The sequence below is a fragment of the Miniopterus natalensis genome, chromosome 19 (assembly GCF_054644295.1).
Source record: "Miniopterus natalensis isolate mMinNat1 chromosome 19, mMinNat1.hap1, whole genome shotgun sequence".
NCBI lineage: Eukaryota > Metazoa > Chordata > Mammalia > Chiroptera > Miniopteridae > Miniopterus > Miniopterus natalensis.
In genome coordinates this window covers 12,683,282-12,707,380 of record NC_142099.1, presented here as the reverse complement: position 1 = coordinate 12,707,380, position 24,099 = coordinate 12,683,282, and the positions used below count along the sequence as shown (strand labels likewise).

Here is a 24,099-nt window from a genome sequence, read left to right as displayed (position 1 = left end):
AGGGCACATGCCCGGGTTGCAGGCTCGATCAATGGCTCTCTCATCATTGATGTTTCTATCTCTCTCCCTCCCTTTCCCTTCCTCTCTCTAAAATCAATAAAGATATATTTAAAAAAATAAAAATAAAAACATATCTTTATTGATTTCAGAGAGAGAAAAGGGAGAGGGAGAGAAAGAGAAAAACATCAGCGGTGAGAGAGAGTCATTGATTGGCAGCCTCCTGCACGCCCCCAAATGGGGATCAAGCCCGCAACCAGAGCATGCACCCTGACCAGGAATTGAACCGCGATCTCCTGGATCCTAGGGTTGATGCTCAGCCGCTGAGCCATGCCCAGCAGGGCTCTTTCTCTACATTTTATTGTTTACTTACTAGTATTATCTCAGGATTACCTTTTTAAGAAACACACAATGTGCCCGGCAGGGCGTGGCTCAGCAGTTGAGCGTCAACCTGGGATCCAGACAATCGGTTCGATTCCCGGTCAGGGCACATGCCCGGGTTGCGGGCTCGATCAGTGACTCTCTCATCATTAATGTTTCTGTCTCTCTGTCTCCCTCTCCTTTCCTCTCTCTGAAATCAATAAAGATATATTTAAAGAATAAACAAATAAATAAAGTCAAAATACATTCCCAAACCCCCTTTAAAAAAAAAAAAAGAAACACCCAATGAGGGAACATTATTCTTGGTATAGCATTAAAAACCCTTAGCACCCTGGCTGGTGTGGCTCAGTTGGTTGAGCGTCATCCCATGCACCGAAAGGTCACCAGTTTGATTCCTGGTCAAGGCACATACCCAAGTTGTGGGTTCAGTCCCCAGTCGGAGTACATGTGGGAGAGAACTGATCTGTGTGTGTCTCTCTCTCTCCCTCTCCCCCTCCCCCCTTCTCTAAAAAAAAACACATTAAAAAACAAAACAAAAGGAACCTTAGGAAATTTCCTTAGTGGTCCTGGAAGAGGAAAAAATCCTTGGAAGCTATAGGTAGTGTCAGCAAAATATTATGAAAAGAGGTCAATCCTTAGATCCTTTGGGGGAAAAACAATGTGGGTGAATGAGATCATGTATCTGAGCAACCCATTTGCCCCGTAATCACTCTTACCCTTCTGGAGCTAGTGACTAATTCTATTTCACTGGGGCAAGAGAAGAGGAAAAATGTTAGGTGGATTTCTCAACATCCCAAATTGAAACTGAAAATGCATTTTTCATAGAAACATTGTTACATGTTTTGGTAAGATCTCATTAGTGCTATTGGAATTATACAGTGTCACAGATAAATTCTGTATTAAAAAGCCAGACTACCCTGAAAACCCTACCATTGCTTTTAATTTTATTTTAGAGGGATGACCTTTTGGAACTTGATCCTCTATAAACTAGGAGTTTTTTTGATGGTCTCCAGGGAAAGAGGCCTGATGTAAACCAACTAGAATCCCATTCTACATAGAAAAGTAGGCCCTATTGGCCCATGTCTCTTCACCAGATATACTGACCAGATATTTCCACTTAGCCCCAAAGTTTTTATAAGAATGAGTAAGATAAAAAGCAGAAAGAAGGAAATGCTCTTGACATAGCCATATCATAATTGCCTTTTTTTTTTAATCATTTGAGCAAGTTATATCTACTATGAAGTAAGGTATAAATGAAAAGTACTGCTAATATTTTGTAATGCTAGAAAGACATGACAGTTTTCTTTCTATTTAGTTGTTTTTACTGTGGGGTTAAGGGTTAGGAATTTTATAGCTTCTGGGCATCTGCCAGTCTGAGTCACAAGTGATGTCAGCAGCAAGTCCAGCTTTTAATACTCTCTCTCTAACTCGTAGCATTTCATACTTAGGAACATAGAATATTGTTTATTATATTTGTTGGGGAAAGTGGCCATTTCTATCCCTGGAAAGTTTAATAAATGAGGCCGGAACCCCAAGTCAAAAGTTAATTAAAAATTTGAGGTATGAAATTTGACTTCAGCTTTATCTTACCTGTGCTGTCTAGCTATTGTGGGTCTGATTATATCTGGGAATAAAATACCATTTAGGGTTGTTCTCAGATACAACTTCCTGATAGATGTCACTCAGTTGCAAAATCTCCATTCAGGAATGTCTCTGCCTGTCTTGTTGCTGGGCAATCCCTAAGCAGTAGGTAGGTGGCACTCATTTGAGCAAGTAACAATTTCTTAACTTAGAAATATGTGGTGCATATATCCAGCAAGGACCAGAATGGAAAGAGCTTCTGACTATTGATGCAGTAAACATTGGGGAATCAAGTAGAAGTAGTAGAAATCTATCAGAGCTCAAAATTGTTCACCCATGTCAATGTTAGGGATGGTGGGGAGATGAAGGAATATAGAAATGACAGCCACCAAAAAAAAAAATGAATTCAAACACTTTGTTTAGGCCTGACCATTACTCCAGGAACTTGGGATTAGAGAACGAAACATTCTTTTTCCCCTCTAGTGCAGGGGTGGGGAATGTCCAAGCCCATGGGCCATATACAGCCCGCAAAATCATTTGGTCTGGCCCTGCCAAGGCCTCACCAGAGAGAAGCAGTTCCAGCCATCACATTAGGGGTGAGTTAATTAAATGTTTGTCCAAATATAGCAGGCTACTTTTCAAGTTGATAATTTTGTATGACCCTCAAATGATGTTATAAATATCCAAATGGCCCTTGGCAGAAAAAAGGTTCCCCACCCCTGCTCTAGTGGCTTCTTTTTCTATAACCCACATTCTCAGCTTGCTATGTCTTTAACTAGTGGTTATAGAGTAATCCAGAAGAATTGGATAATTATCAAGATAGTCATCCTTTTTTTTTTTTTTTTTTAAGCAATTTTTTACTTTTATTTTTTATTGATTTGAGACGAAGAGGAAGGGGGGGAGAAGAAAGAGAAATATCAATCAGTTGCCTTCCTCCTGCATGCAACCCAACTGGACCCTCAACCGGGTATGTGCCCTGACTGGGAACTGAACCCACCACCTTCTGGTGTACGGGACAGTGCTCCAACCAACTGAGCCACACCAGCCAGGGCCCAAGATTTTTTCTTCTTTTTTAATGTTTTTTTCATTGATTTCAGAGAGAGGAAGGGAGAGAGAGAGAAACGTCAATGATGAGAGTCATTGATCGGCTGCCTCCCGCACCCCCCCCCACTGGGGATCGAGCCCACAACCCCGGGCACGTGCCCTGACCGGGAATCAAACTGTGACCTCCTGGTTCATAGGTCAGTGTTCAACCACTGAGCCGCGCTGGCTGGGCAAGATAAGTCATTCATATTACTCTGTCCTCTTATTCTATTTCCTCTGCTAAATTTGGTTGATTTTTTTATAACTCAGTTTTGCCCTGTAGAGAAATTGAATGCCTATCCCAGCGATCCTGGTTGCCTAGTTTACAAGGCACATGTCAAGCCCTGAGAAGTGGTAGAGAAGCTTTCAGAACTAAAGGTCTGGGTATATTAAGAGTTTGAGTTATATGTTTATTTTATTTTATTTTAAACATATCTTTATTGATTTCAGAGAGAGGACAGGAGAGGGAGAGAGAGATATAGAAACATCCATGATGAGAGAGTCATTGATGGAGCCCGCAACCCGGGCATGTGCCCTGACCGGGAATCGAACCCCAATCGCCTGGATCCTAGGTCGACACGCCCGGTCGGGCTGAGTTACATGTTTAAATAAGACCTAAGAGCACATTGCTTAGACTTGTGTACTCCAACTACAGTGAAGAACTCAAGGAAGGAAGGTCTGGGAAGGTATCTTTGAGTTAAGAAAGTAGAGGAGAGGAGGAAGAAAGATAATGGTCATTGATTTGGGTACCTAAGTCAATTAGAATTTCCAGGATTCTTATTATCCAGGTCTTACGTGGTGAGTGCCATTTTTCATCATCTTAGTGAAACAAGTATGATTCCTTTAAGGCAAGCCCCTCAAAGACCAGAACTAGAGTTGTTTGATAATAAGCTCCAGGGAAACCAATGTGGAAGATTTAGATTTCAAATTCATTTCTAGACAGTTTCTTTCTGAGGAAAGGTGCTAAACAGAACTCTGACAAGTAGATGCAAATTTCATATATATTTACATCTGGAGTGTCCTCCAGAAGGCTTTTCTGTTCCCTCAAGCCAGTGAGAACACTATCTTCTTTTGCCTTAACTCTTGAAAGGGTAGACTATTATGGAGTTGTGATATAATCTCCTTTCTTGTAAGTCCTCAGATAACCAGGACCATGTTGTTACTGGTATAATGAGCTGCCTCCTTAGCAACATATCAGCTGTACCTGGGGTGGGCAACTAGGCTTTACTGCCTTTGCCCTTCTTCCCGTCAAGTTTGCCATTTTCTTCTTGCCCCTACGTAACTAATGAAACAACCCAAAGGAGTGTGGTATAGGGAGAACATTGAGAATTTTGATTTAATCAGTGTGATGAGAACATTGTTGTTTCCATTTCTGAAGCCTGTGTCTTTGTCTCTGCATTCTCTGTGAGGAATTTAGACAGGAAAAGTACTTTTGCTGAGGTTTTATCACTTATTTTAGTGTCCTCTTTTTCCTAGGATTTGAGCTCTCTGTCTTCCCGTGGATGAATCAGGACAGACATAAGTTCCCTTGAAGTCTTAATAACTTTTCTGTGAACTTTCACTGCTAGACATATCTTAATTTTTTTCTTTTCTTGTTAGTGAGCCAGACAGAGGAAGGCTAACTCCCTCCCCAGACATCATTGTTTTATCTGATAATGAGGCTTCCAGTCCCCGTTCCAGCTCCCGAATGGAAGAAAGACTCAAAGCAGCCAACCTAGAGATGTTTAAGGTAAAAAAAAGAAGGAAAAAAAAGAAAAAGAAAAATGTTTTTCTTACTCCTCCTATTCTCTTTAGTTCTGTAAGAGTCCCATTTCTGTTATTTTTATGGTTTACTTTTTAAATCTAAATAACTACCCATTGATGACACTTTATAAATGATTCTCAACCTTAAGGGAACTATTAGACTCAAGTGGAGAAAATAGTTTGAAAAAGCATAGTCAATATAATTTATCTTTGGAAAATGAAAACAAAACTTCCTAATTCAAGTTATATAAAGTAAACTGTTAGCTGGAAGGATACCTTCTACACTCTGCCTTGGGCTTTAGAATATGGAGAGATTCCTAAATTTTTAAGTATATATCTAGAGGAAACATGGCTTAAAGAGATTTAAAAACATTGTTTTAAAGGAAAGCAGTTGTCTCCCTTTGGTCATTCTTACATTTTGCCAGGAATCTGGTTGATTAGCATTTATATGTGGTCTCTCCTTTCATTCTATAAGTATTTTTGAGTACAGTAAGTTCTTGAATAATGTTTCATTCAACATCATTTTCTTACACTGTTGATGAGGGGGGGAATGAATATTCCCAGCCCGGGCCAATGTCTGTGTAGAGTTCACTTGTCATTCCCATGTCTGTGTGTGTTTTCGCTGGGTACTCTGGTTTCCTTCCATATCCCAGAGATGTGCACATTAGGTTAAATGGTGTGGCTCAGTTGTCAGTCTGAGTGGGATGTGGGTATGGGTTTGAGTGTGCAGTGTCGTGTGCAGGGTCAGCTCCCTCCTTGGGTCCTGAGCTGCCAGGATAGGCTCCAGCCACTCGCAATCCTGAACTGGAATAAATGAGTTGGAAAATAATTACCTTACTTGTTTTTATTAGTCTTTCTTAAATATATGTATAGCTTACATTTATTTTAGTGTTTAATATTAGAAATGTTTTGGTCTTTATTTAGAAATTTGGTGATGTTTTTATGACCAGAAATATGTCATAAGAATTCAACTCTTGTGTATATTAGTTAGCCTATGGCAAAATTGGTTCCATTATAAATTATTTTGCTTAAAGTTAGTTTCCAAGACCCTATTGATGATGTTAAGTTAGGACTTACTATACCTACTGAATACCAGGCACTGTGCCAGACCTTAAGAACACAAAGATAACAGTCCCATCACTAATCCTGCTGCTTGTGGAAGATGAAGGTTTCAGACCTAAAAGAAGGGATCATCTTGCAGGAAGGGATTCTGGGCACCTGCTACCATAGCTGATAGTCTCCATGTTTCCTTAGGGGAAAGGCATTGAGGAACGGCAGCAGCTCATCAAGCAGCTGAGGGATGAGCTGCGACTGGAAGAAGCTCGACTGGTGCTGTTAAAGAAACTAAGACAGAGTCAGCTACAGAAAGAGAATGTGGTACAGAAGGTAATGTGCCCTAGAAATAACGGTCTGGGGAAACAAAAGAAAAACTGGTTTGAGAATGGGATGCCCTAGGTAGATTCATCTGAGTGGCGTATTATTCTGTTTTTCCATGGTTTTTTAGTCTCTAGGAATGGTGATTTTTATTTATTTGTTTGTTTATTTATTAATGTTAGGCCTTAATTAATTAAGAAAACCTTGATTCTTCCCCCCCACCCCACCCCCGGTCAGTGGGAGCTTCACACTGAAAAGAACTGTAGAAGTTTAGGAGTGTTCCAAATTTCTACCTCTTTAGCCTTTTCCAACTGTTTCGTTTTCTATCCTTTCCCCCAGACTCCAGTTGTACAGAATGCAGCATCTATTGTTCAGCCATCTCCTGCCCATGTGGGACAGCAGGGCCTATCCAAGCTTCCCTCCCGGCCTGGGGCCCAAGGGGTTGAACCTCAGAATTTGAGAACATTACAGGTATGTGACCCATAGTGGGATCTTACTGTCAGAGGGCCATGAAAGAGGTGTTATTTCTGCAGACTATCCTGTTGTCCTTTATGGCGTGATGTAGTGTGCAATAGAAAGATGAATAACCCTCATCTTTCTACTCTAGTTTTTCTTTTCTAGAGGAGGTTTTCAGTTTAGCCCTTTTCCATATAGGGTTAGATAGCTTAAACCAAAAAAAACCCAGCCCGGCCGGGCATGGCTTAGTGGTTGAGCATCGACCTAGGATCCAGGAGATCGGGGTTCGATTCCCGGTGAGGGCACATGCCCAGGTTGCGGGCTAGGCAGCTGATCAGTGACTCTCTCATCATTGATGTTTCTCTCTCTCTCTTTCCCCCTCCTTTCCTTTCTCTGAAGTCAGTAAAGACATGTTTTAAAAAAAACCACAGGGAATTTCTAGCCACTAATGAGAGTTTACAGTGATGGTAGACTTATTCTATATTTCCACTCAGCTATGTGTTATAAACAGTGTTTTTCCTTTTGCATTTTGTGGGGCATTTTACCACCTATGACTAGCTCTTTTCCTTTTCTTCCCTTTCAGGGTCATAGTGTCATCCGTTCAGCAACCAATACCACCCTCCCACACATGTTGATGTCTCAGCGTGTTATTGCACCAAACCCAGCCCAGCTACAGGGTCAGCGTGGCCCACCTAAGCCTGGCCTTGTACGCACCACAACACCCAATATAAATCCCACCATCAATTACCAGCCGGTAAGAGAGAGCCCTGTGTGGAAACACAGAAATCTTTTATTTGCTTTCTCTGTTAAAAGAACCATAGATTTTACGTTTTTGGACATAGAAAAACTTAGGACAACAGAATAATTTTGGTGGAACTTGGACAGCTGTCCCAAAAAGTGGAAGCATTGAGGAATTATATGAAAGTAGAGGTGGAACAAAGAAGTTATACACTAGCACATCAATAAGCTGAAATCTGCCTAGAAGAAAGATAAAGAAATCTAGGGAATATTTTTATTTTTTATTTTTCCCTTAGCAGTTTTAGCTCATAGTCACTATCGTTCTTCTTTCCTATGTGCTGTAGTTCTTTTTCAGTGAAGAAGTTGGACACCTCCTGTCTTTCTCTGAGCTTGGGGAAGCTAAGTAGCCTAAACTAAGATCAGATAATGTTCTCTGCCACAAAAGCAAAAATTGGTCATTTCTCCCACATATCATCACTGACCCCTGTACTAAATCTATTACAGCAGTCAAGTTCTTCTGTTCCCTGTCAGCGCACAACATCCTCTGCCATCTATATGAATCTTGCCTCCCATATCCAGCCAGGGACCGTGAACAGAGTGTCCTCACCACTTCCTAGCCCCAGCGCTATGACCGATGCTGCCAACTCACAGGCTGCAGCCAAATTGGCTCTTCGCAAACAGCTGGAAAAGACACTCCTGGAGATTCCACCCCCTAAACCTCCTGCTCCCTTACTTCACTTTCTGCCTAGTGCAGCTAACAGCGAGTTCATCTACATGGTAGGCTTGGAAGAAGTCGTACAAAGTGTTATCGACAGCCAAGGTAAGACTTTTTTTTTTCTGGTCAGTCTTTTTATCTAAGCAAGAGGTTGCCAAGCCTGATTGACATAAGCAGAGTATCACAGGGTGTTGTGTAATATTAAATAACTTCTTCTTATTATATATTCCGTATTTTGTGTGTCTTGTATATTTTTTGCAGTATATTATTTCTTTTAAATGGTACCTAGCATGATTCATACATAATTTGATGACTAGAACACTTATTTTTAATGTCAGTGTTTATGATTCATTGTGTTACATTATTATATATTCAATCCCTGCCGTTTGAGAAAATAGACATAGGGATGTAGATAAATACCTATGACTACGTAAAAGTTTGTAAACTAACACTGAACCAGACTAGTTCAGTTACTACTGTGAAGTATTAACACCGTACAGTCTATACAAACATAAGTTATTAAGCCTGAATTTCCAAATATATGGGCTTAGGGGAATCCCTGACAGTAAAGTGCCTGAAGGGCTCAATATTGGCTAAATTCAAATCATAAAGTGAATAGTCACTGATAACTAAAAGTTATAAACGTGACAAGGATAAATGCAGTCTGAGGTAAAGAGATACTAAGAAGCAAAAATATTGGCTGAGTTAACCGGAGTCCTTTGAGTCTAAATTCACACTTTTTTCCCCCCCTCATTGTAATATAATAGGAAATCAGAAGACTTGGGTTCTTGTGCCAGTTTTGTCATTTAGGAGTTATGTTTCTTAGATTTTGTTTCCTCCTTTGTAAATCGGGATGGTACTATCTGAATTCACTAAAGTAATGTTACAATAAAAGGAAATAAAAGTATTTTATAAACTGTAGAGTATTCTTTTTGTAGAGTCTCTTTCTTAATTCAGCAGATTAAACTGGAAAAAGATTCATTTGATGAAGAGAAACAGGAGATAGGAAGGAAATGTGAAACCACTGATTATTATTCTTGTTGGCATCTAGGCAAAAGCTGTGCCTCACTTCTGCGGGTCGAACCCTTTGTTTGTGCCCAGTGCCGCACAGATTTCACCCCTCACTGGAAGCAAGAGAAGAATGGTAAGATTCTATGTGAGCAGTGTATGACCTCCAACCAGAAGAAGGCTCTAAAAGCTGAACACACCAACCGGCTGAAAAATGCTTTTGTTAAAGCTCTACAGCAGGAACAGGTAAGAATTCTGACTTCTCACCAACTACCTGCCCAGATTGGGTTTTCCCAAAAGGTAGTTACTTCTAATTTAGAGGAGCTGTCTATGTGATCCCCATGGCCCTGGTGATCTAGGTTCCTAAAACCTGGAGGCCTGGGTTCCCTTTTTTCCTACTTACCATTCTGTCTTTCCCATTTCCATTTGATTATTTCTGATTGGGTAAGAGCACGGTGAGTGATATATAATGACTGAGGTTAAGGGAAAGAGACAGAAAGCTTGAGACTCTTGGCTTTCCCTAATAGCACTAAAGAAATACCTTTATTCTCAACTTCATTTCCTCAAACAAATGGATTTTGATGGGAGGGATTTGTATTTGTACTAGAAATCTTTTTGAGAGAAGTAATTATCTGCAGTCCATATTTGACAAAGAAATGACAATGGAAAGGGTAGATTATAAAGTAGTCCAGTGAAGGTTAGTGGTGCTAGAGTGTGTGAACACCACCTATAGTATTAATACAATGAGTCTATCTTGAAGAGGGAAGGATGTGTTGGGAAACTCAGATTCTTTTCCTCTATCTCATTTTCCACCCCACCACCCATCAGACCTCTTTGGATAGCATCATGGACCTTCTGGAAAATGGGTAGACAGGAGTCAAAAATAAAACCTCAGTAACTCATCAGCCATAATGACACTGGTCAGCTCATTGCCACTACCCAGGTCTCTCCAGCCAGCTTCTGAGAGCCAGCTTTCCTGGAGAAAGGAACTACTTGTACCCAGAGATCTTAGTGCATCCTACCCACCACACTCTTTTGCCTTTTCCGTATCCCTCCAACTAGCTGGCAGCATTAGAGATAAGACCTCTAGGTTTTCTGGTTAGGAAATTGGATGCTGTCCTGCCCAACTTGACCTGATGACTCCCAACAGGAAATTGAACAGCGATTACAGCAGCAGGCAGCCCTCTCGCCGACTACAGCTCCAGCTGTGTCCAGTGTCAGTAAACAAGAGACCATAATGAGACATCATACACTTCGGCAGGTGAGGATTTCTCTCAGGATTTGTCAGCCATTTATCCCAACTTGGTTTTCCTTCTGCAGGAAATCATACTACAATCCTGCACTCCCATATCCTTACCTCCCCCTTAAACCTTCCATATGCAGAGTTGTGATGAACTGTCTCCTCATCGTTGCAGGCTCCACAGCCACAAAGCAGCCTCCAGCGTGGCATACCCACATCTGCCCGTTCCATGCTTTCCAACTTTGCACAGGCACCCCAGCTGTCTGTGCCAGGTGGCCTCCTTGGTATGCCAGGTAAGAAGGGTTGATCTGAGAACTTTTCTCAGGGATTGACTAGTTAGTGCACAACTCTTTAGAAGCTCCTTTCAGTGAATTGTTTCTCCTTTTGTTTTCTGCTCTCTTTAGGTCCTACTCCCCTCGCTCTTTTTTTATTCAGCAGATGTTTGCTAAATTCATATTACATGTCAAGCATAGTGCACTAGGGATATGGTGGTGAAAATGACAAAGTCCCTGCCATTAGAAATGTAATGTCCAGGGCACATACCTCGGTTGCAGGCTCAATCCCCGGCCCTGGTTGGTGCAGGAGGCAACCAATGAATATGTCTCTCTCATATCAATTTCTCTCTTTCTCTCTCTCCCTTCTACTCTCTCAAAAGCAATGGAAAAAATATCCTCGGGTGAGGATTAAAAAAAAGAGAAATTTAATATCTAATATGCCCCCTTGGTGGGCATGTGGTTATTGACCTCTTTTGGCCAGAACAGCAGGATCAACTGCCCTAATCCTGTTTGAATGATACAGGGATGCCTCTCCACAATCAGCAGCCCCAAAACCAAAGCAGATTCAATGATTTCATCTCTTTGCCTTGGTTATTTTCTTCTCAACACTGTTTTCTTCGACTCTCCTATATCATTAAGACACCATGTTTATTATTCCTGATAGAACTGAAGTTTCAGGAAGACCTCTTTCCCTAAAGCTTAGAGCAGAGGGATAGTTACTGCTGAAATAAACCTTAACTGAGTCTGGACAGAAGTAGGCAACTTCTGATATTTTCTCCCCATCTCCAGCTCTGCAGCCCCAAGTACCAGAAGAAGGCATCATTTCCTCTTTTAGTACCTGACCTCCACTTTTGTCTCCTGGGTCTAGGTGTCAACATTGCATACTTGAACACTGGCATCGGAGGACACAAAGCCCCCAGTTTGGCAGACCGACAGCGGGAATACCTTTTAGACATGATCCCTCCCCGGTCTATATCGCAATCCATCAGTGGACAGAAATAACGCCTGTTCCACTTGTACTTCCCCAACCTTGAATCCTTTACCCCTCTCTCCCTTTGCCCCAACTTCCGTCGCATGCAGTGCCTGTACTGGTGCCTACCATACACGGAAAACAAAACAGAAAAACAGAAGACAAAAAATAGAAATCAACAAGAAAACACATGCCCTGCCCCTTCACCTCCCCTTTATTTCACACTGCTGCGATATGTTCTTCTGCCGCTCTGTCTTCTCTCTTCAGTTTTCTTTAACAGTGAGGTGAATATTCACCTCTGACAGAGGTGAGAATGAGGTCCTGGGGAGAAATCTAAGCCCTCTGACGTGTGTTTCTAAAGTTTGTTTTTATGCTATAATGATTATCATTATTTTTAATGATGTTGTGTGTCCTCCCTTTGTTCAGTGGACGGTTAAACCTTTTTATTTCCCCCCAATATTTTTCTTTTCCTTTTTTCTTTCCCCCCCTCTTTTTTTTTTAAATAAACACAGATGACATTCAGTTAAATGATAGGAGCATTGCAGTAGGGTCCCAGCTGCCAGGTAGGAGGACATGACTAGGAGTGTTAGGGCAGAGTTCTTATGTATGCACTTAACCAGGAGAGGTGGTGGCATCAACCAAGGAGGAACAGCACACCCACTGTGGAGCCTCTGGGCTGGACAGTTCAGGAGGCAGTGTTCAGTATTGAAGTTGGTCTCTAAGAATGAGGGGGAAGAGCCTGGAGGGAGAAGCTTTAAAATGTAACCACCCTGCAGTTGACTCATAGAGAGGGGCACAAAGGCGCATGATGATGAGCATAATGTTGAGCCAAGGAGGACTGAGACCAGGTCCTGGCCTTCTGGGTGCTGGGGGGATAAGATTGGTCTCCTGATCCCAGTTGGAGACATGGAAGTCTATTCCAGGCTAACTGGCCCAAAATAATTATTTCATCTTATTTTCTTCATAAAACTTGTCCCCACCCCCACTTTTTTTTTTTTTTTTTTTAATCCTAATCTTCCCCTGGTAACCACAGCCCCATTTGTATTACAGAGGAATAGCTGTTCCCAGCCTGAGTTTGCTGGGTATCCTAGAGTTGGAACGGGCATGAGTTAGTGAAATGATGAAGGGAAGAAACAGACTTAAAGGGAGGAAGAGGGGCTTTCTCTCCCAGCAGTTGAGGCTCACATTTGTCTCTGTCTTCACCCTCTGAGTGCAGGAGGTGAGTGAGGGCACCTAATCAAGTTGGAGTCCTGCCCTGACCCTGCTGCACTGACTGCAGAACCAACTGCTCAGAACCAGATCACTCATGTCCAAACCAGCTTTGGGCCTGTGCTAGTAAAGTAGTTGTCTCCACCCACCCCTCCCCACCCCCTTGAATTCTATTAATTTTGTTTCCCCCACCCCCACCTTAAGCGCTACTAATGTAGAGAATGAATTGAATTGTGCAATGTTGCTGTTCTGGGGATTGGGGAGGTTAGCATCCCATTTGCCCATTCCATGGGGGAGGGGGAAGGGACCAGGCTGTTTTTGAGGTAAAGGGAAGTCCCATAAAGGTGGGGTTCCTGCTTTCATAGTGTACACCCACCTGCCTCTCCAGCTCTAGAAGCTATCACAGTGCGAGGAAGGGATACTCTTAAGCAGAGAGGTGTGAAGAGGAGTTCAACATTTTGCCCTTGAAAGCCACCTGGGGAAGTTCCCCCATTTTTATTTTTTAAAATTAAAATAATTTTTTTTAAGTAAGAAGGCACTTTTAAAATTAATACACACACAAACTGCACATCTTCCCTATAAAGTTTGGGGATGGGATGGGAGAAGGAGCTAGAATCAGGCTCAGTTCTCCCCACTCTGGCCTCTATTCCCCATACCCCAGAGCCACTGTGGGTGATTATACTGGCCCTGCAAGGCCTTCCTGGCTTTTTTCTTTCCTCCCTTCCCCCAAATTCATTGAGCACTTAATAAAGGAGCAGAGCTACAGCCTATGTCTGGGCTCCCCCAGTGGTGAAATGATCTGGAAGCTAGACACTAGTAACAGGTAGTGATGGGGTCGTTTCGAGTATTTTTCTGGGGAATGTGGTATCCCTGACTATAAGTGGTGGGAGGGGGGTGTTAATGGAACTGGGAGTGGGATTATTTTAAAATTATATATATATATATATATATATAAAGATATATTCTTACATCGTTTCTTTGCCCTCTGTGCTTTGAAAGCACTGGATAAATGGTTTGGTTTTGCTTTTCTCTCTTCCATGAAATTGGAAGCTTTTTTAAAAAAAATATTTTCCCTACAAGTCATCTTGCCTTGTGGCATGTCTGTCTAGCCTCTTCCTCCCCACCATGATGAAGTGCCATTTCTGTTATGTCTCCCCTCCCCCAGCTCAGAGGTGCTCAGAGGTACGAGGTCCCCAAGTTTGTCAGTTGAGATTAAAAGTAAGGAACAGAGAATGTGCAATACCGTTTGGCTGGGGGCTGTCCCTGCCCTGAGCTGAGCCCCTTCCCTGGGAGCCAGGCCACCTTTGAATAGTGTTTGGAAGTAAAGTGTAGAGAAAGGGGAATGTGATGGGGAAGGAAAGCCTATAGCTGAGTGCCTGCCAAGGTGCTGAGGCAATGGGGGAGAGGGTGGAGTCTTCCCTACTTTTATCCCCTCAGGGTCAATTACATAGAGGCTGCTTATTCACTAGTATAGCTCCATGACCCTTTGCTCAATCGCTGAGGTTTGATTTCTTACCCTCTCTTCCCATTTTCATACCCTTCCCAGGGGTTAGTGATGGGGGTAAGGTTTCCCTAATCATGATAAAGTGTTAGCCTTCCACCTCCTTCCTTCCCTCCCTCTCCCCTGTCCTCCTGTCTTCCTCATTTCTCTACTTTTTCACCACTGATTACCTTATGTCCCTCCAAGCCTATTGTTGCTGTCCATCCCCAGGCCTTGGGCCCCATAGACACTAAAGACAGGAGGAAAGACCCTCTGTTCAGAGCTATCCTTTACCCCAGAGAGCTCTGAAGCTCAGGATAATATAGTGAGGATCCCACTAGTTCTGCCTGGCTGTCTCCATCCCCAAAGGCTCTAAAAGTAGTAGTTTATGGACAGTGGCTTACTCCCTGGAACAGGTGGATGAGTGGTAAGGCTTGAGTAAAGCTGAGGGACAGAGGTCCTTATTTGTTTTTTTTTTTCCTTTCTTTTTTTTTCTTTTTGTCACCTGAACACAGCATCTGGACTTCCTCTATCCCTGGAATAAGTATTTTTTTCCACATTTTTGTATGTATGTATGGTAGACATTTTTTTTTAAGACAGAGATAAATGTGTTCCTGCTTTGGTTACCTTTCCTTTCCCCTTTAAAACGAATTAGCTATAGAACTGCTTTGTAAAGATGCTTCTTGATATTTTACTTTTGTTCCTTTTCCCCATCCACTCCCTTTTCTCCTCACTCTTCCAGAAGGTATAACCCTTCTTTCCACCCCACCCTACCCCAGTCCTAGGCTCCCTTCCCCTCCAACAAGACCTTCATTAGCTTATGATATTTGCTGCCGAGATGTTATAACAAGGACTCATTCGTGTATATAAGCTATTTCTTGATCCATTTAAAAGGAATTGTACATTGTGTAGAAAAAAAAAAAAAAAAACTGAAAAAGAGAAAAAAAAGCCCTAGCCATGGATATTGTGAAACCGTGTTATGTCATTTTGTAATGTGCCCGTTTGTGTATGATCCGTGCAAAAGGGTTTCTGGGGAAGGGGAGGGGGTAGGGAGGCAGGGCTGTGGAGGGTGGGTAGGAGAGTGGGCCGGGCCCAGCACACTGAGACTGGCAGCTGCTCCAACCTCATCCCTCCTTAGAGATGCCACCTCCCCCACCACCCACCCCTCATTTGTGCCTTGCCTCCCCACCCTGGAGTATTCCCTCCGGGTCACCAGCACTGCCTTGGCAGAGCCCACTCCCTACCCTAACCTGCCCACCCTCCCTATCCCCCAGCATTAGGGTGATACTGTGGGGAAGTGCTGGGGGTCGGGAGGTAGCCGAGGAATGGGGCAGTTCCCGGGGGCATTGAAACCAAGTATTATGAATTGTAATTGTATTTGCACTGTTTTTTTTTTCTCTTATTGCATCAGCATATATACAATATACCTATATAACAAAATTTAGTGTCAAGCTTTCTTACGCAAGGGATTTCCCTTACCTCACCCCCCCCCCCAAAAAAAAAACAAAAACCTAGTTTCCTGGGCCTTTGGGGGGGGATTGCCAGGGGATGATAGAAAGAAAGGACTTTAACAAGTCATCCTAAGAAAGTCTCACCTAGAGACAGCCACATCCGTCTGCGCACAGTTTTAGGCTTCATAAGTTGGGGTGAGGATAGGCTACTATGAAAGCTAAGGCTCCTAGTCCAGGCTGGAGAGTAAAGAGAACCACAACACAAAGCGGGGTGTGATGGTGGCACAGTCTGGAGACCTGGGGTCTAGTCCCAAACTTCCCTACTAACTTGCTATGGTAGAGTTAATTTTCTGGGTCTCAGTTTTCTTATTTGTGAAATGACAGTGGAAATCATCTTGCCACCAGTTAATGCTATGCTTCCTTCCCCAGCCTGCAAAACAACTTGAGGTGAGGAGAATGTTGGGCTGAAAAACCAGGGAGAAAACCAGAGTGACTAGTGCTGAAGTGGTTATATGTGTGACAGTGCCCTTGGAGAGCTGCCAGGCTTCTGCTGTTACTTTTGGTTTGGGAAAGGCAGCAGAGTGATGTCTTGGACATCGGTAAACCTGTAACATCTTTCCCCTTATGCCTCTAGTCATTTGAGGGTAGGGGCAAGCCTCAAGCCCCACCTCGCAAGCAGCCACAGGACCCTTAAGGGTGACTGACCAGTGAGTGCCCCAGGTTAGTGGTCTAGTGACTTACACCCTTTGTGAGCTACAGGTTTTGAAACTTCCCCTATCATCTTGGTGACATAGTAGGAGAGCTCAGACTTAGTCCGCATCTTGTCTCCTTTCCTCATATCCCATCTGAACTCCCTAAAGGCAGCTGTCTCACACACAGCCTGTCTCCTTCAGGGGCCCAATTTCCCCACAGCCTGGGCTAAATACTCCCACACGCTTTAGGTTCTTGGCTGGTAAAGCCTGGAGAGGATACAGGATGATGGATGAGGCCTTGGTGAAGGTAAAAGGATAGACTGGGATGGGGGGTGGGGAGCAGGGAGGTGGAACGGGGAATGGCCTTCTCTGAATGGGGTGGGTGGGAGGGGAACAAGACCCTTTTGCACAACTCTCTTTTAAGTTTCCTTTTTTTTTTTAAACTCATTCTAATTTTCTGCATTGTGTTTGGGAATTAAAATGAAGACTAAGACCAATAGAAACTGGGTTTCAAAAAGGCAAATACACTCCCATCTGTTTCAGATGCTGCTGAGCATTTCAGTAGTGACAGATTCAAATAATAAGCTAATTTTTGGAGAAAGGATTAAAAGAAAAAAACTTTGTAATATTTATCACTTGCAAGCTATGTTTAATAAAGAAAGGAATGGTTTCTAAACTTTCCTGTGGCTGTGCTTTAGTCATGGTGGGCAGTTTGGTGGGAGAATTTTAGGCGTAATTGGGAGATGAGCTATGGGTTGTACTCCCTACAGTCATGGGGTGCCTTTGGTTTGTACCCTCTCCTTCAATCCTTTAATTGTGATGGTTATTTAAAACCCTTCTGTATTCACATTCCCCTCCACCTTTATGTGGAGTTAGTGTTCTGGAAGCCACTGACCCCACTTTAGTTACCTGATGACTTAAGGTCTAAAGGTATCTGGAAGGAGGTAGCATTTATTTTATTTATTTATTTATTTATTTATTTATTTATTTATTTATTTATTTATTTATTTATTTATTTATTTAAAATATATCTTTATTGATTTCAGAGAGAGGAAGGGAGAGGGAGAGAGAGAGATAGAAACATCAGTGATGATAGAGTCATTGGTTGAGCCCGCAACCCAGGCATGTGCCCTGACCGGGAATCGAACCCCGATCGCCTGGATCCTAGGTCGACGCTCAACCGCTGAGCCATGCCCGGCCGGGCGGAGGTAGCATTTAACCCAAAGCCTGGGTCTCCATTCTGTCCTAGGGAGAGGTGTTTCCTACCCCTCCTCAGTCCTTCCCATCATACTGCTCTAGACTCCAGCAACTGAATCCTTTGTAACATGCTGGTTTCTCCAGGTGGGAACTTATAACAACAGCTCACACTGTTCTTAGCGAACTGCAGAATAGCTCCTTTATCTATATGCACCATCCCCTGAAAGACCTGGAATGCTGTATCTTACCACCTCATCAACCCACTCCCCCAAGTTTTCCTTTCAACCCAGGACATTAACCAGATCCTAATTTGTTTTTCCATTTTGGTTTTTTATTTCCAACAAAGCACTTAAGACCAGGCCCACACAGAGGAGAGGATGTCATTTCCCCAAGGACTTAAAGTTTGGGGCTGTTCTTAACCCTTGGTCCCCTGCAATATGCTTCCCCTCACACAGAGGAGCAGTTGTGGGGAGGCAGGGCCCAGCCTTGCTGGAGCCTGGTCATTGGTACTAGCATCACTTTATAAGAGCACAGGGGAGACAATGTTTGGGGTACCCTCAGCCCTGGGTTTTCCTTCCTCCAAGGCTCTCCTCGCTTTTTGGCACAATATTGGACAGCCGTGGAGGGAGAGGCTGATTGAGGGAGAGCCTGAGCCTGTGGCTTGGCTTTAGGGCCAGGTAGAGCTGGGTAAGGAGGGACAGCAGGGCCCTGAATGCCATAGGCTTGCAGAGGGAGGAGTGGGAAAGAGGCATTCTTTGGACACCTAGAATTGAGGGGAATAGGTGGGTGGTGTCCTTCACAGCCTCTGTACTCTTTCTGCAAGGGATTCAAGACCACCAAAACCCCAATTCAAACTAATACGTCCTTTCAAAAATAGAAATAAAATGGGGAGGGATGCCCCCTGAAGAAGGCCCAATGCTTTGGATCTGGAAAGGGAGAGAGGTGTATTTGGTTGCTCAGAGAAGCAGCTTATGTGAGCTCAGATGTTAAGGGCTCTTACGCTGTTGGGACAAGGGGGTAAGGAACTCGGCACCCCCTTTGCCCATCTGCCCACTCAGACCACAAGGAATGCAGGTTGCCCATCCCTGGGTCATACCTCAGCTTGGGCATGAGTAGACAAAAACAGATTTCAGACCGATTCTGGTTATGAGACAGAGGTGATGACAGAGTCCCTGGCCTGCCTCCCAGCTTTGGGGGGAACCCTTAAAGCTACATATCTTTGGGTAGATTCACATACTTGGATCAAGAAGGTATACTGGGTGGAGTTATGAGGCAGGAGTGGTGGGGTAACGCCCAGCTGACTTGATTTAGTTAGAGGTTACTTGGTATATTTGGGAGGGCATAGATTCTCCCATTTCTTGAGGAAGAGGGAGGAACAGAGAAATCACACCCTCTTCTCTCTCCTGATGGTCAGGCCTGCCCCTCCCGAGAGGGGCTGAGGGACTTTGGTTCTTTCCTGACTCCGGGATGGCAGGGACAGATGATGCAGATTCTTTGGTGGGACCAGAGTTAGTGGCATCTAGGAGGAAGTGAACTTGGAGGGCCCTAGGCTAAGGGCGGCTGTTCCAGGGTCACTTGAAGAGAAAGAAGGTGTTCAGATCTTGGCCCCACGGGCTAAGCGCACCACTTTCACTTACCCACTCCCCCTCGCTTGAATCCCCGTAGCTGGGTGATGGGTTCAGTCTTCCCCGGCTTCCCTCCACTCAGAGCCTGGCCTCGACGGCCCCCAGCTCTGTTCGAGGCAGGGTGAGGCACTGCCCAGCACTCTCAAGACCCCTGTCTACAGAAGAGGCTGCCCAGAGAGGAAGGGTTAGCACCATGACCTGTCTGGGGCCTCCCTCTGGCTTACCATCTGTTGGCCCTCGCCCTTCATCCTGTTGATACTCCCCAGGGATGGAGAGGCTGGGCCCCTGTGCAGGATGGCAGGGATGGGGCTCTGGCCCACTCTGCCTTCTGTCCTGTCCTTGGGAACCGCAGTGCTCTCTGTCCTGCTTCATGCAGCCCACCAGGCCTCCTCCTACGCCTGATACTACACAGCTCTGAGAACTGGTTCTCCCACTTAGCCTCATGTTCCTCATTTATAAAGTGGACTAACCCGGCCAGGCGTGGCTCAGCGGTTGAGCATCGACCTAGGATCCATGTGACCAGGGTTCGATTCCCAGTCAGGGCACATGCCCGGGTTGCGGGCTCGATCCCCAATCGGGAGCGTGCAGGAGGCAGCTGATCAGTGACTCTCATGATTGATATTTCTCTCTCTCTCCCTCTCCTTTTCTCTCTCTGAAATCAATAAAGATACATTTTTTTTTAAAAAGTGGACAAGTAATGGATAAGGTCTCCTTCTTGCTCTTTGGCCCTAAGCCACAGTCATGCAAGCCATCTTTCTAGCAGTTTTCCAAATTCTCCATCTTGACCCTTACCTATGTCTCCAGCCCAGGAGGAGGCAGAGGAGGCAAACAATGAGGGCAGCCAGGCCCATGTGAATGCCCACCACAACCCCAGGTAGTGAGCTGCTCTCATCCTGGCTGCATAAGCACCCAGCTTTGGACTCTGTGGACACAGTGCCATCTGTCAGAAGACCAGGATGGAGGCAAAGCCCGGCTCCTCCCCCCTGAAGACTGCCAGCCATGGTCTTATGGGAGGAGCCTTCTCTGACTCCAGGCCTACTACCCTCCTACTGGACCCCACTCACCAGCGGTGGCCAGGGACACATCACGCAAAGAGACCAAGTGAGCACTGCTGTCACCATCCCCATTGCCATTAAATGCCTGGAGCTTGATCTCATAGAGGGCTCCTGGCTCTGCGGGGAGCAGGAGATTGTGAGGGGAACAGGACTTTCTGGGCAGGAAACACAGTGCCTGGGGCAAGACCCCACTGAGAAGGGGATTCAGGCGGGGCACAAGAAGGTTCAGAGCCTCACCCAGATCTGTGTAGAGGAAGGAGCTGACACTGCTAGCCAAAGCAGGGGTCCCTCAAAATGGGCTGCTGACAACTTGCGGTGAAAGAATTTGAAGCCCTGGATGGGCCCCAACTGGGGTGGCAGCTCCCAGGAGGCCTGCATGGAGGTAGCATTGAGCACTCAGTGGAGAAGCCCAGGGCTGCAGGGGCTGCAGAGGAAATAGGATGAGCCACTTGGCAGCCCGTCTGCCTGAGGCCAGGAGGAGCTCTACAAGGCTGCAGGGGCTGTCACTCACTGCTACCCATGGTGGAGGCGTGGATGGAGGCAGAGTCTTGGCTGCACCCTCCGTCGAGTAGGCCCACAGGTGGATGGAATAGACTGGCGGGCTCCAGGTTGGAGAAGACATGCTCAAAGGTGCTGTTGCAACTCAGCATCCCACTCCCTCACTACAGACATCCCCCAGCCCACACAGTGGGCATGAAGCCCCTCCTGGTGCCTGGCTGGAGAGCAGGGAAGGGGCTGCAGAAGTTGGAGCTAGAGTGAGAAAGGCTGAGGATGGGAAAGGGCCAAGGAGCACAAGGAAGCACCAGAGGACCACAGCTCCAGAGGCCCAGCAAGAGTCTAGATGGGCCTGGGGTTGTGAAGAGCGAGAAGAACTTGCCCAGAAACACACCACTCACGGGTAGAGGTGGGCTGGAACCAGGGACCCCTGTTCACCCGCCCATACCCACCTCCCACAGGTCGGAGGTTCAGCACATAGCCGATGATGTCCCTGTTGGAGGGAGGCGCTTCCCAGGACACTCGAATGGCAGAGGTGGAGAGAGCCATCGCGCTCAGGCCCTTGGGGGTAGAGGGTGGCTCTGGGTCCCCTGTCACAGCCAGGTTGGAGCCCGCAGTGTTCTCTGCCACACATTGGTTGATGGCCTTGTCCTCGGCCGAGACCCCTGCCAGCATCAACGTGCTAGGGGAAGACCACAGCTGCTGGGGGCTCTTTCCCACCAAGCCCCCTGTCTGGTGGGGTGGCTGCTGTCTCAGAGACCCACAGACCTGTGTGTGGGCATTCCTTACAGTGGATCAGCTAGGCCAAGCCTCCTGTGGGTGGGGGCACTTGCTGGGGGTTTATGTGGATTATAGGAGAGTAGACTTAGGTACGGTTATGTGTAGGTAGGGAAGGGGGTGGGTGAGGGTACCTATTTGACAGGCAGGAAAAGGGAGGGGGCAAGACACCAATACCTGTTGTTTTGGGTCAGCCGAATGTTATCTCCAGGACTCAGTGCCTTCCCATTCTTCAACCAGACCACATGGAGCCCAGGGACACCCTGGGCCACGCAGGTGAAGATGGCACTGCTGCCTGGAGGCTTGTACAAGGACTGTGGCCACTGGACAAACTTGGGGGGAACTGGGCAGGCAACAGTGGAAGGAAAGGTGCCATGAGGCCTGGTCTCTTGTCCCCCTCCTGCCCTCCCCCTTCCCCATCCAGGTTCCCATGGGGGGATGGGATTCCCCAGGACCCTCTATACTGGGCCCTCAGCGCTCACCCTGCACAAGCACGACTCCCTGTGCTGTGCGCTGTACACGGGTGCCCGTTGGCAGCACAGACATAGATGCCTGAGTGCTGGACTGACACGTCAGAGATCATGAGGTTCCCGGTGCCCAGGACTTGGATCCCCTCCACGCCGATGGAGCAGCCGTCTGCAGGGAGGCGAGGGGTCAGGGCTGGCAAAGGTCAAGGGGCTGGGGGCTGGGGGAAGTGGGACAGAGCAGCTGCGCACCCACGCGGCTCCAGGAGACCAGTGGCCTTGGGTGGCCGGTGGCAATGCACTCCAGCACCGCCGTTTGGTGCACTGTAAGCATCAGGTTCTGAGGTCCCGACAGGATCTCGGGCTCCTGTAGCATCCTTAGGGATCCCACTGTGAGGTGGGACAGCAAGTTGAGAGATCAAGAAATAGAACCTCCCCCCACACCCAGTCCCTACTTCTCCCAGAGCCCCTTTCTAATCCTCAAGTCACCAGACCTCAGAGTGGCACTTAGCAGCTGCTATTTTATTCCCAGTTTACAAATAAAGACAATGATGTGCCCAAGGTCCCATGGCAGCATGCATCAGGGAAGAAGCTCTGGGCCCGGCCGGTTGAACATCGATCTATGATCCAGAAGATCTCGGTTCAATTCCCAGTCATGGCGCATGCCCGAATGGCCAGCTTGATCCCCAGCAGGGGGCGTGCAGGAGGCAGCTGATCAGTGACTCTCCTCATTGATGTTTCTATCTCTTTCCCCCTTCCTCTCTCTGAAATCAATAAAAACATACTAAAAATAAATAAATATGTAGACTATAGTTGTAAATATGTAATATTTATGTCAGTGAAATTACTACAGTGTTTTTTCAAACATATGGCCTATTCGCTAAAATTTGTTTAAAATAACAGTGAATTAATAACAAAAAAATAACCTGTTAATTTAATTATAAGCAAATCTTTGTTAAAAGCATTTTAAAATTAACAGGGTGTTAATTTTCACATATGACACACGGACCAGAAGTTTTGTCCATTAAATCCGAAGTCTGTTAAATCGAGGTCCACAAAATCAAAGGTTTACTATACACTATTTGGGTCTAAATGGCATCTTTGTTTTAAGCCACCCTCTCCCATTTTATTAGGTTATTTAACAAATCATCACTGGGGGTACCATGGCGAGGTGCTGTTCTCACACTGAAAGTGTGGCTATGACAACAGAGGGATAAATAGGCTTTTGTTTTCCTTTATCCTGTCCCCTTCTTTTTTGTTTTTCCGCTTTGTATTTTATGAGACTTTGTAACATATCTTTGACCCTTTCATATATGTCCTTTATTAAGAACCTCATACAAAATTTTGTGTCTCTAAAAATTTTCTCAAGGACTTGTATAAAGTCTTACAAATCTTTAAATATTCCTCAAGGCCTAGAATAGTATTTCATTCATTCATCCATCCATCCATTCCTACTTGGAGCCAGACTCTCCTCACTTTGTCTCTTTTAAGCTCCAGTTCAGCCAGGGGCTGTCCTGAAACATCCTGGCCTTGACCAAGGAGGCTGTGTTCCACCTGGTCAGACTGTTTCCTGGGGTAGAACTTGGACACTTTGTCTACCACTGGCTGAACCCCTCCTCATTCCCGGGCATTGTACTGTGAGCACACACGCCTTGTCTCACTTCATCCTCACTAAAGCCTGGGAGGCAAGTGCTTTAATTTCTCCAGTTTACAGATGAGAAGACCACGTGTCAGAGAGGTTGAGTAACTTGTCCAATGTCAGTGGGACTGGCAGAAATGGGACTCAAACCTGGGTCTTGGAGACACTGGCCAGCTGAGAACATACCCCTCCTGCCAATGTTAGCACCTTGAGAGTCTGGGAAATCCTGTCTCCCTGGTGCTGCCCAGAGTCAGACCCACCCCAGGGGAGTGCTTTAGGAGTGAATGGTTTAGGGCCTTGATCCCCAGCTCCTGTCCCTGGGAAAGAGGCTGCACTGACCCCAGCTGCTTTCTCAACATTCAGGAAACCTGGGAACCCTCTGCTACTGGTTGATCCTCTGCCCCCAACAGAGCTTGCTCCGCCTCCTGACTCCTGAGACTCTGGTCATTCATTT

At 45.5% G+C, this 24,099-nt stretch overlaps 1 protein-coding gene across 3 annotated transcripts in view; it reads left to right on the top strand.

The window, feature by feature from the left end:
* The window catches only part of GATAD2B (GATA zinc finger domain containing 2B), a 66,971-nt gene extending 49,902 nt beyond the window's left edge, over nucleotides 1-17,069 (top strand). For 2 of the 3 annotated variants that reach the window (XM_087827913.1, XM_016221542.2), the window contains exons 3-11: nucleotides 4,642-4,771; nucleotides 6,040-6,171; nucleotides 6,499-6,630; nucleotides 7,199-7,369; nucleotides 7,858-8,173; nucleotides 9,120-9,322; nucleotides 10,227-10,337; nucleotides 10,492-10,609; nucleotides 11,460-17,069. In XM_087827913.1, the coding sequence (XP_087684039.1) occupies nucleotides 4,642-4,771; nucleotides 6,040-6,171; nucleotides 6,499-6,630; nucleotides 7,199-7,369; nucleotides 7,858-8,173; nucleotides 9,120-9,322; nucleotides 10,227-10,337; nucleotides 10,492-10,609; nucleotides 11,460-11,593 (1,447 nt within the window). In that variant the 3' untranslated portion in view covers nucleotides 11,594-17,069. The remainder of the gene's footprint in view (nucleotides 1-4,641; nucleotides 4,772-6,039; nucleotides 6,172-6,498; nucleotides 6,631-7,198; nucleotides 7,370-7,857; nucleotides 8,174-9,119; nucleotides 9,323-10,226; nucleotides 10,338-10,491; nucleotides 10,610-11,459) is intronic. The other variant, XM_087827914.1, reaches the window with a different exon arrangement.
* Nucleotides 17,070-24,099: the final 7,030 nt, after the last annotated feature.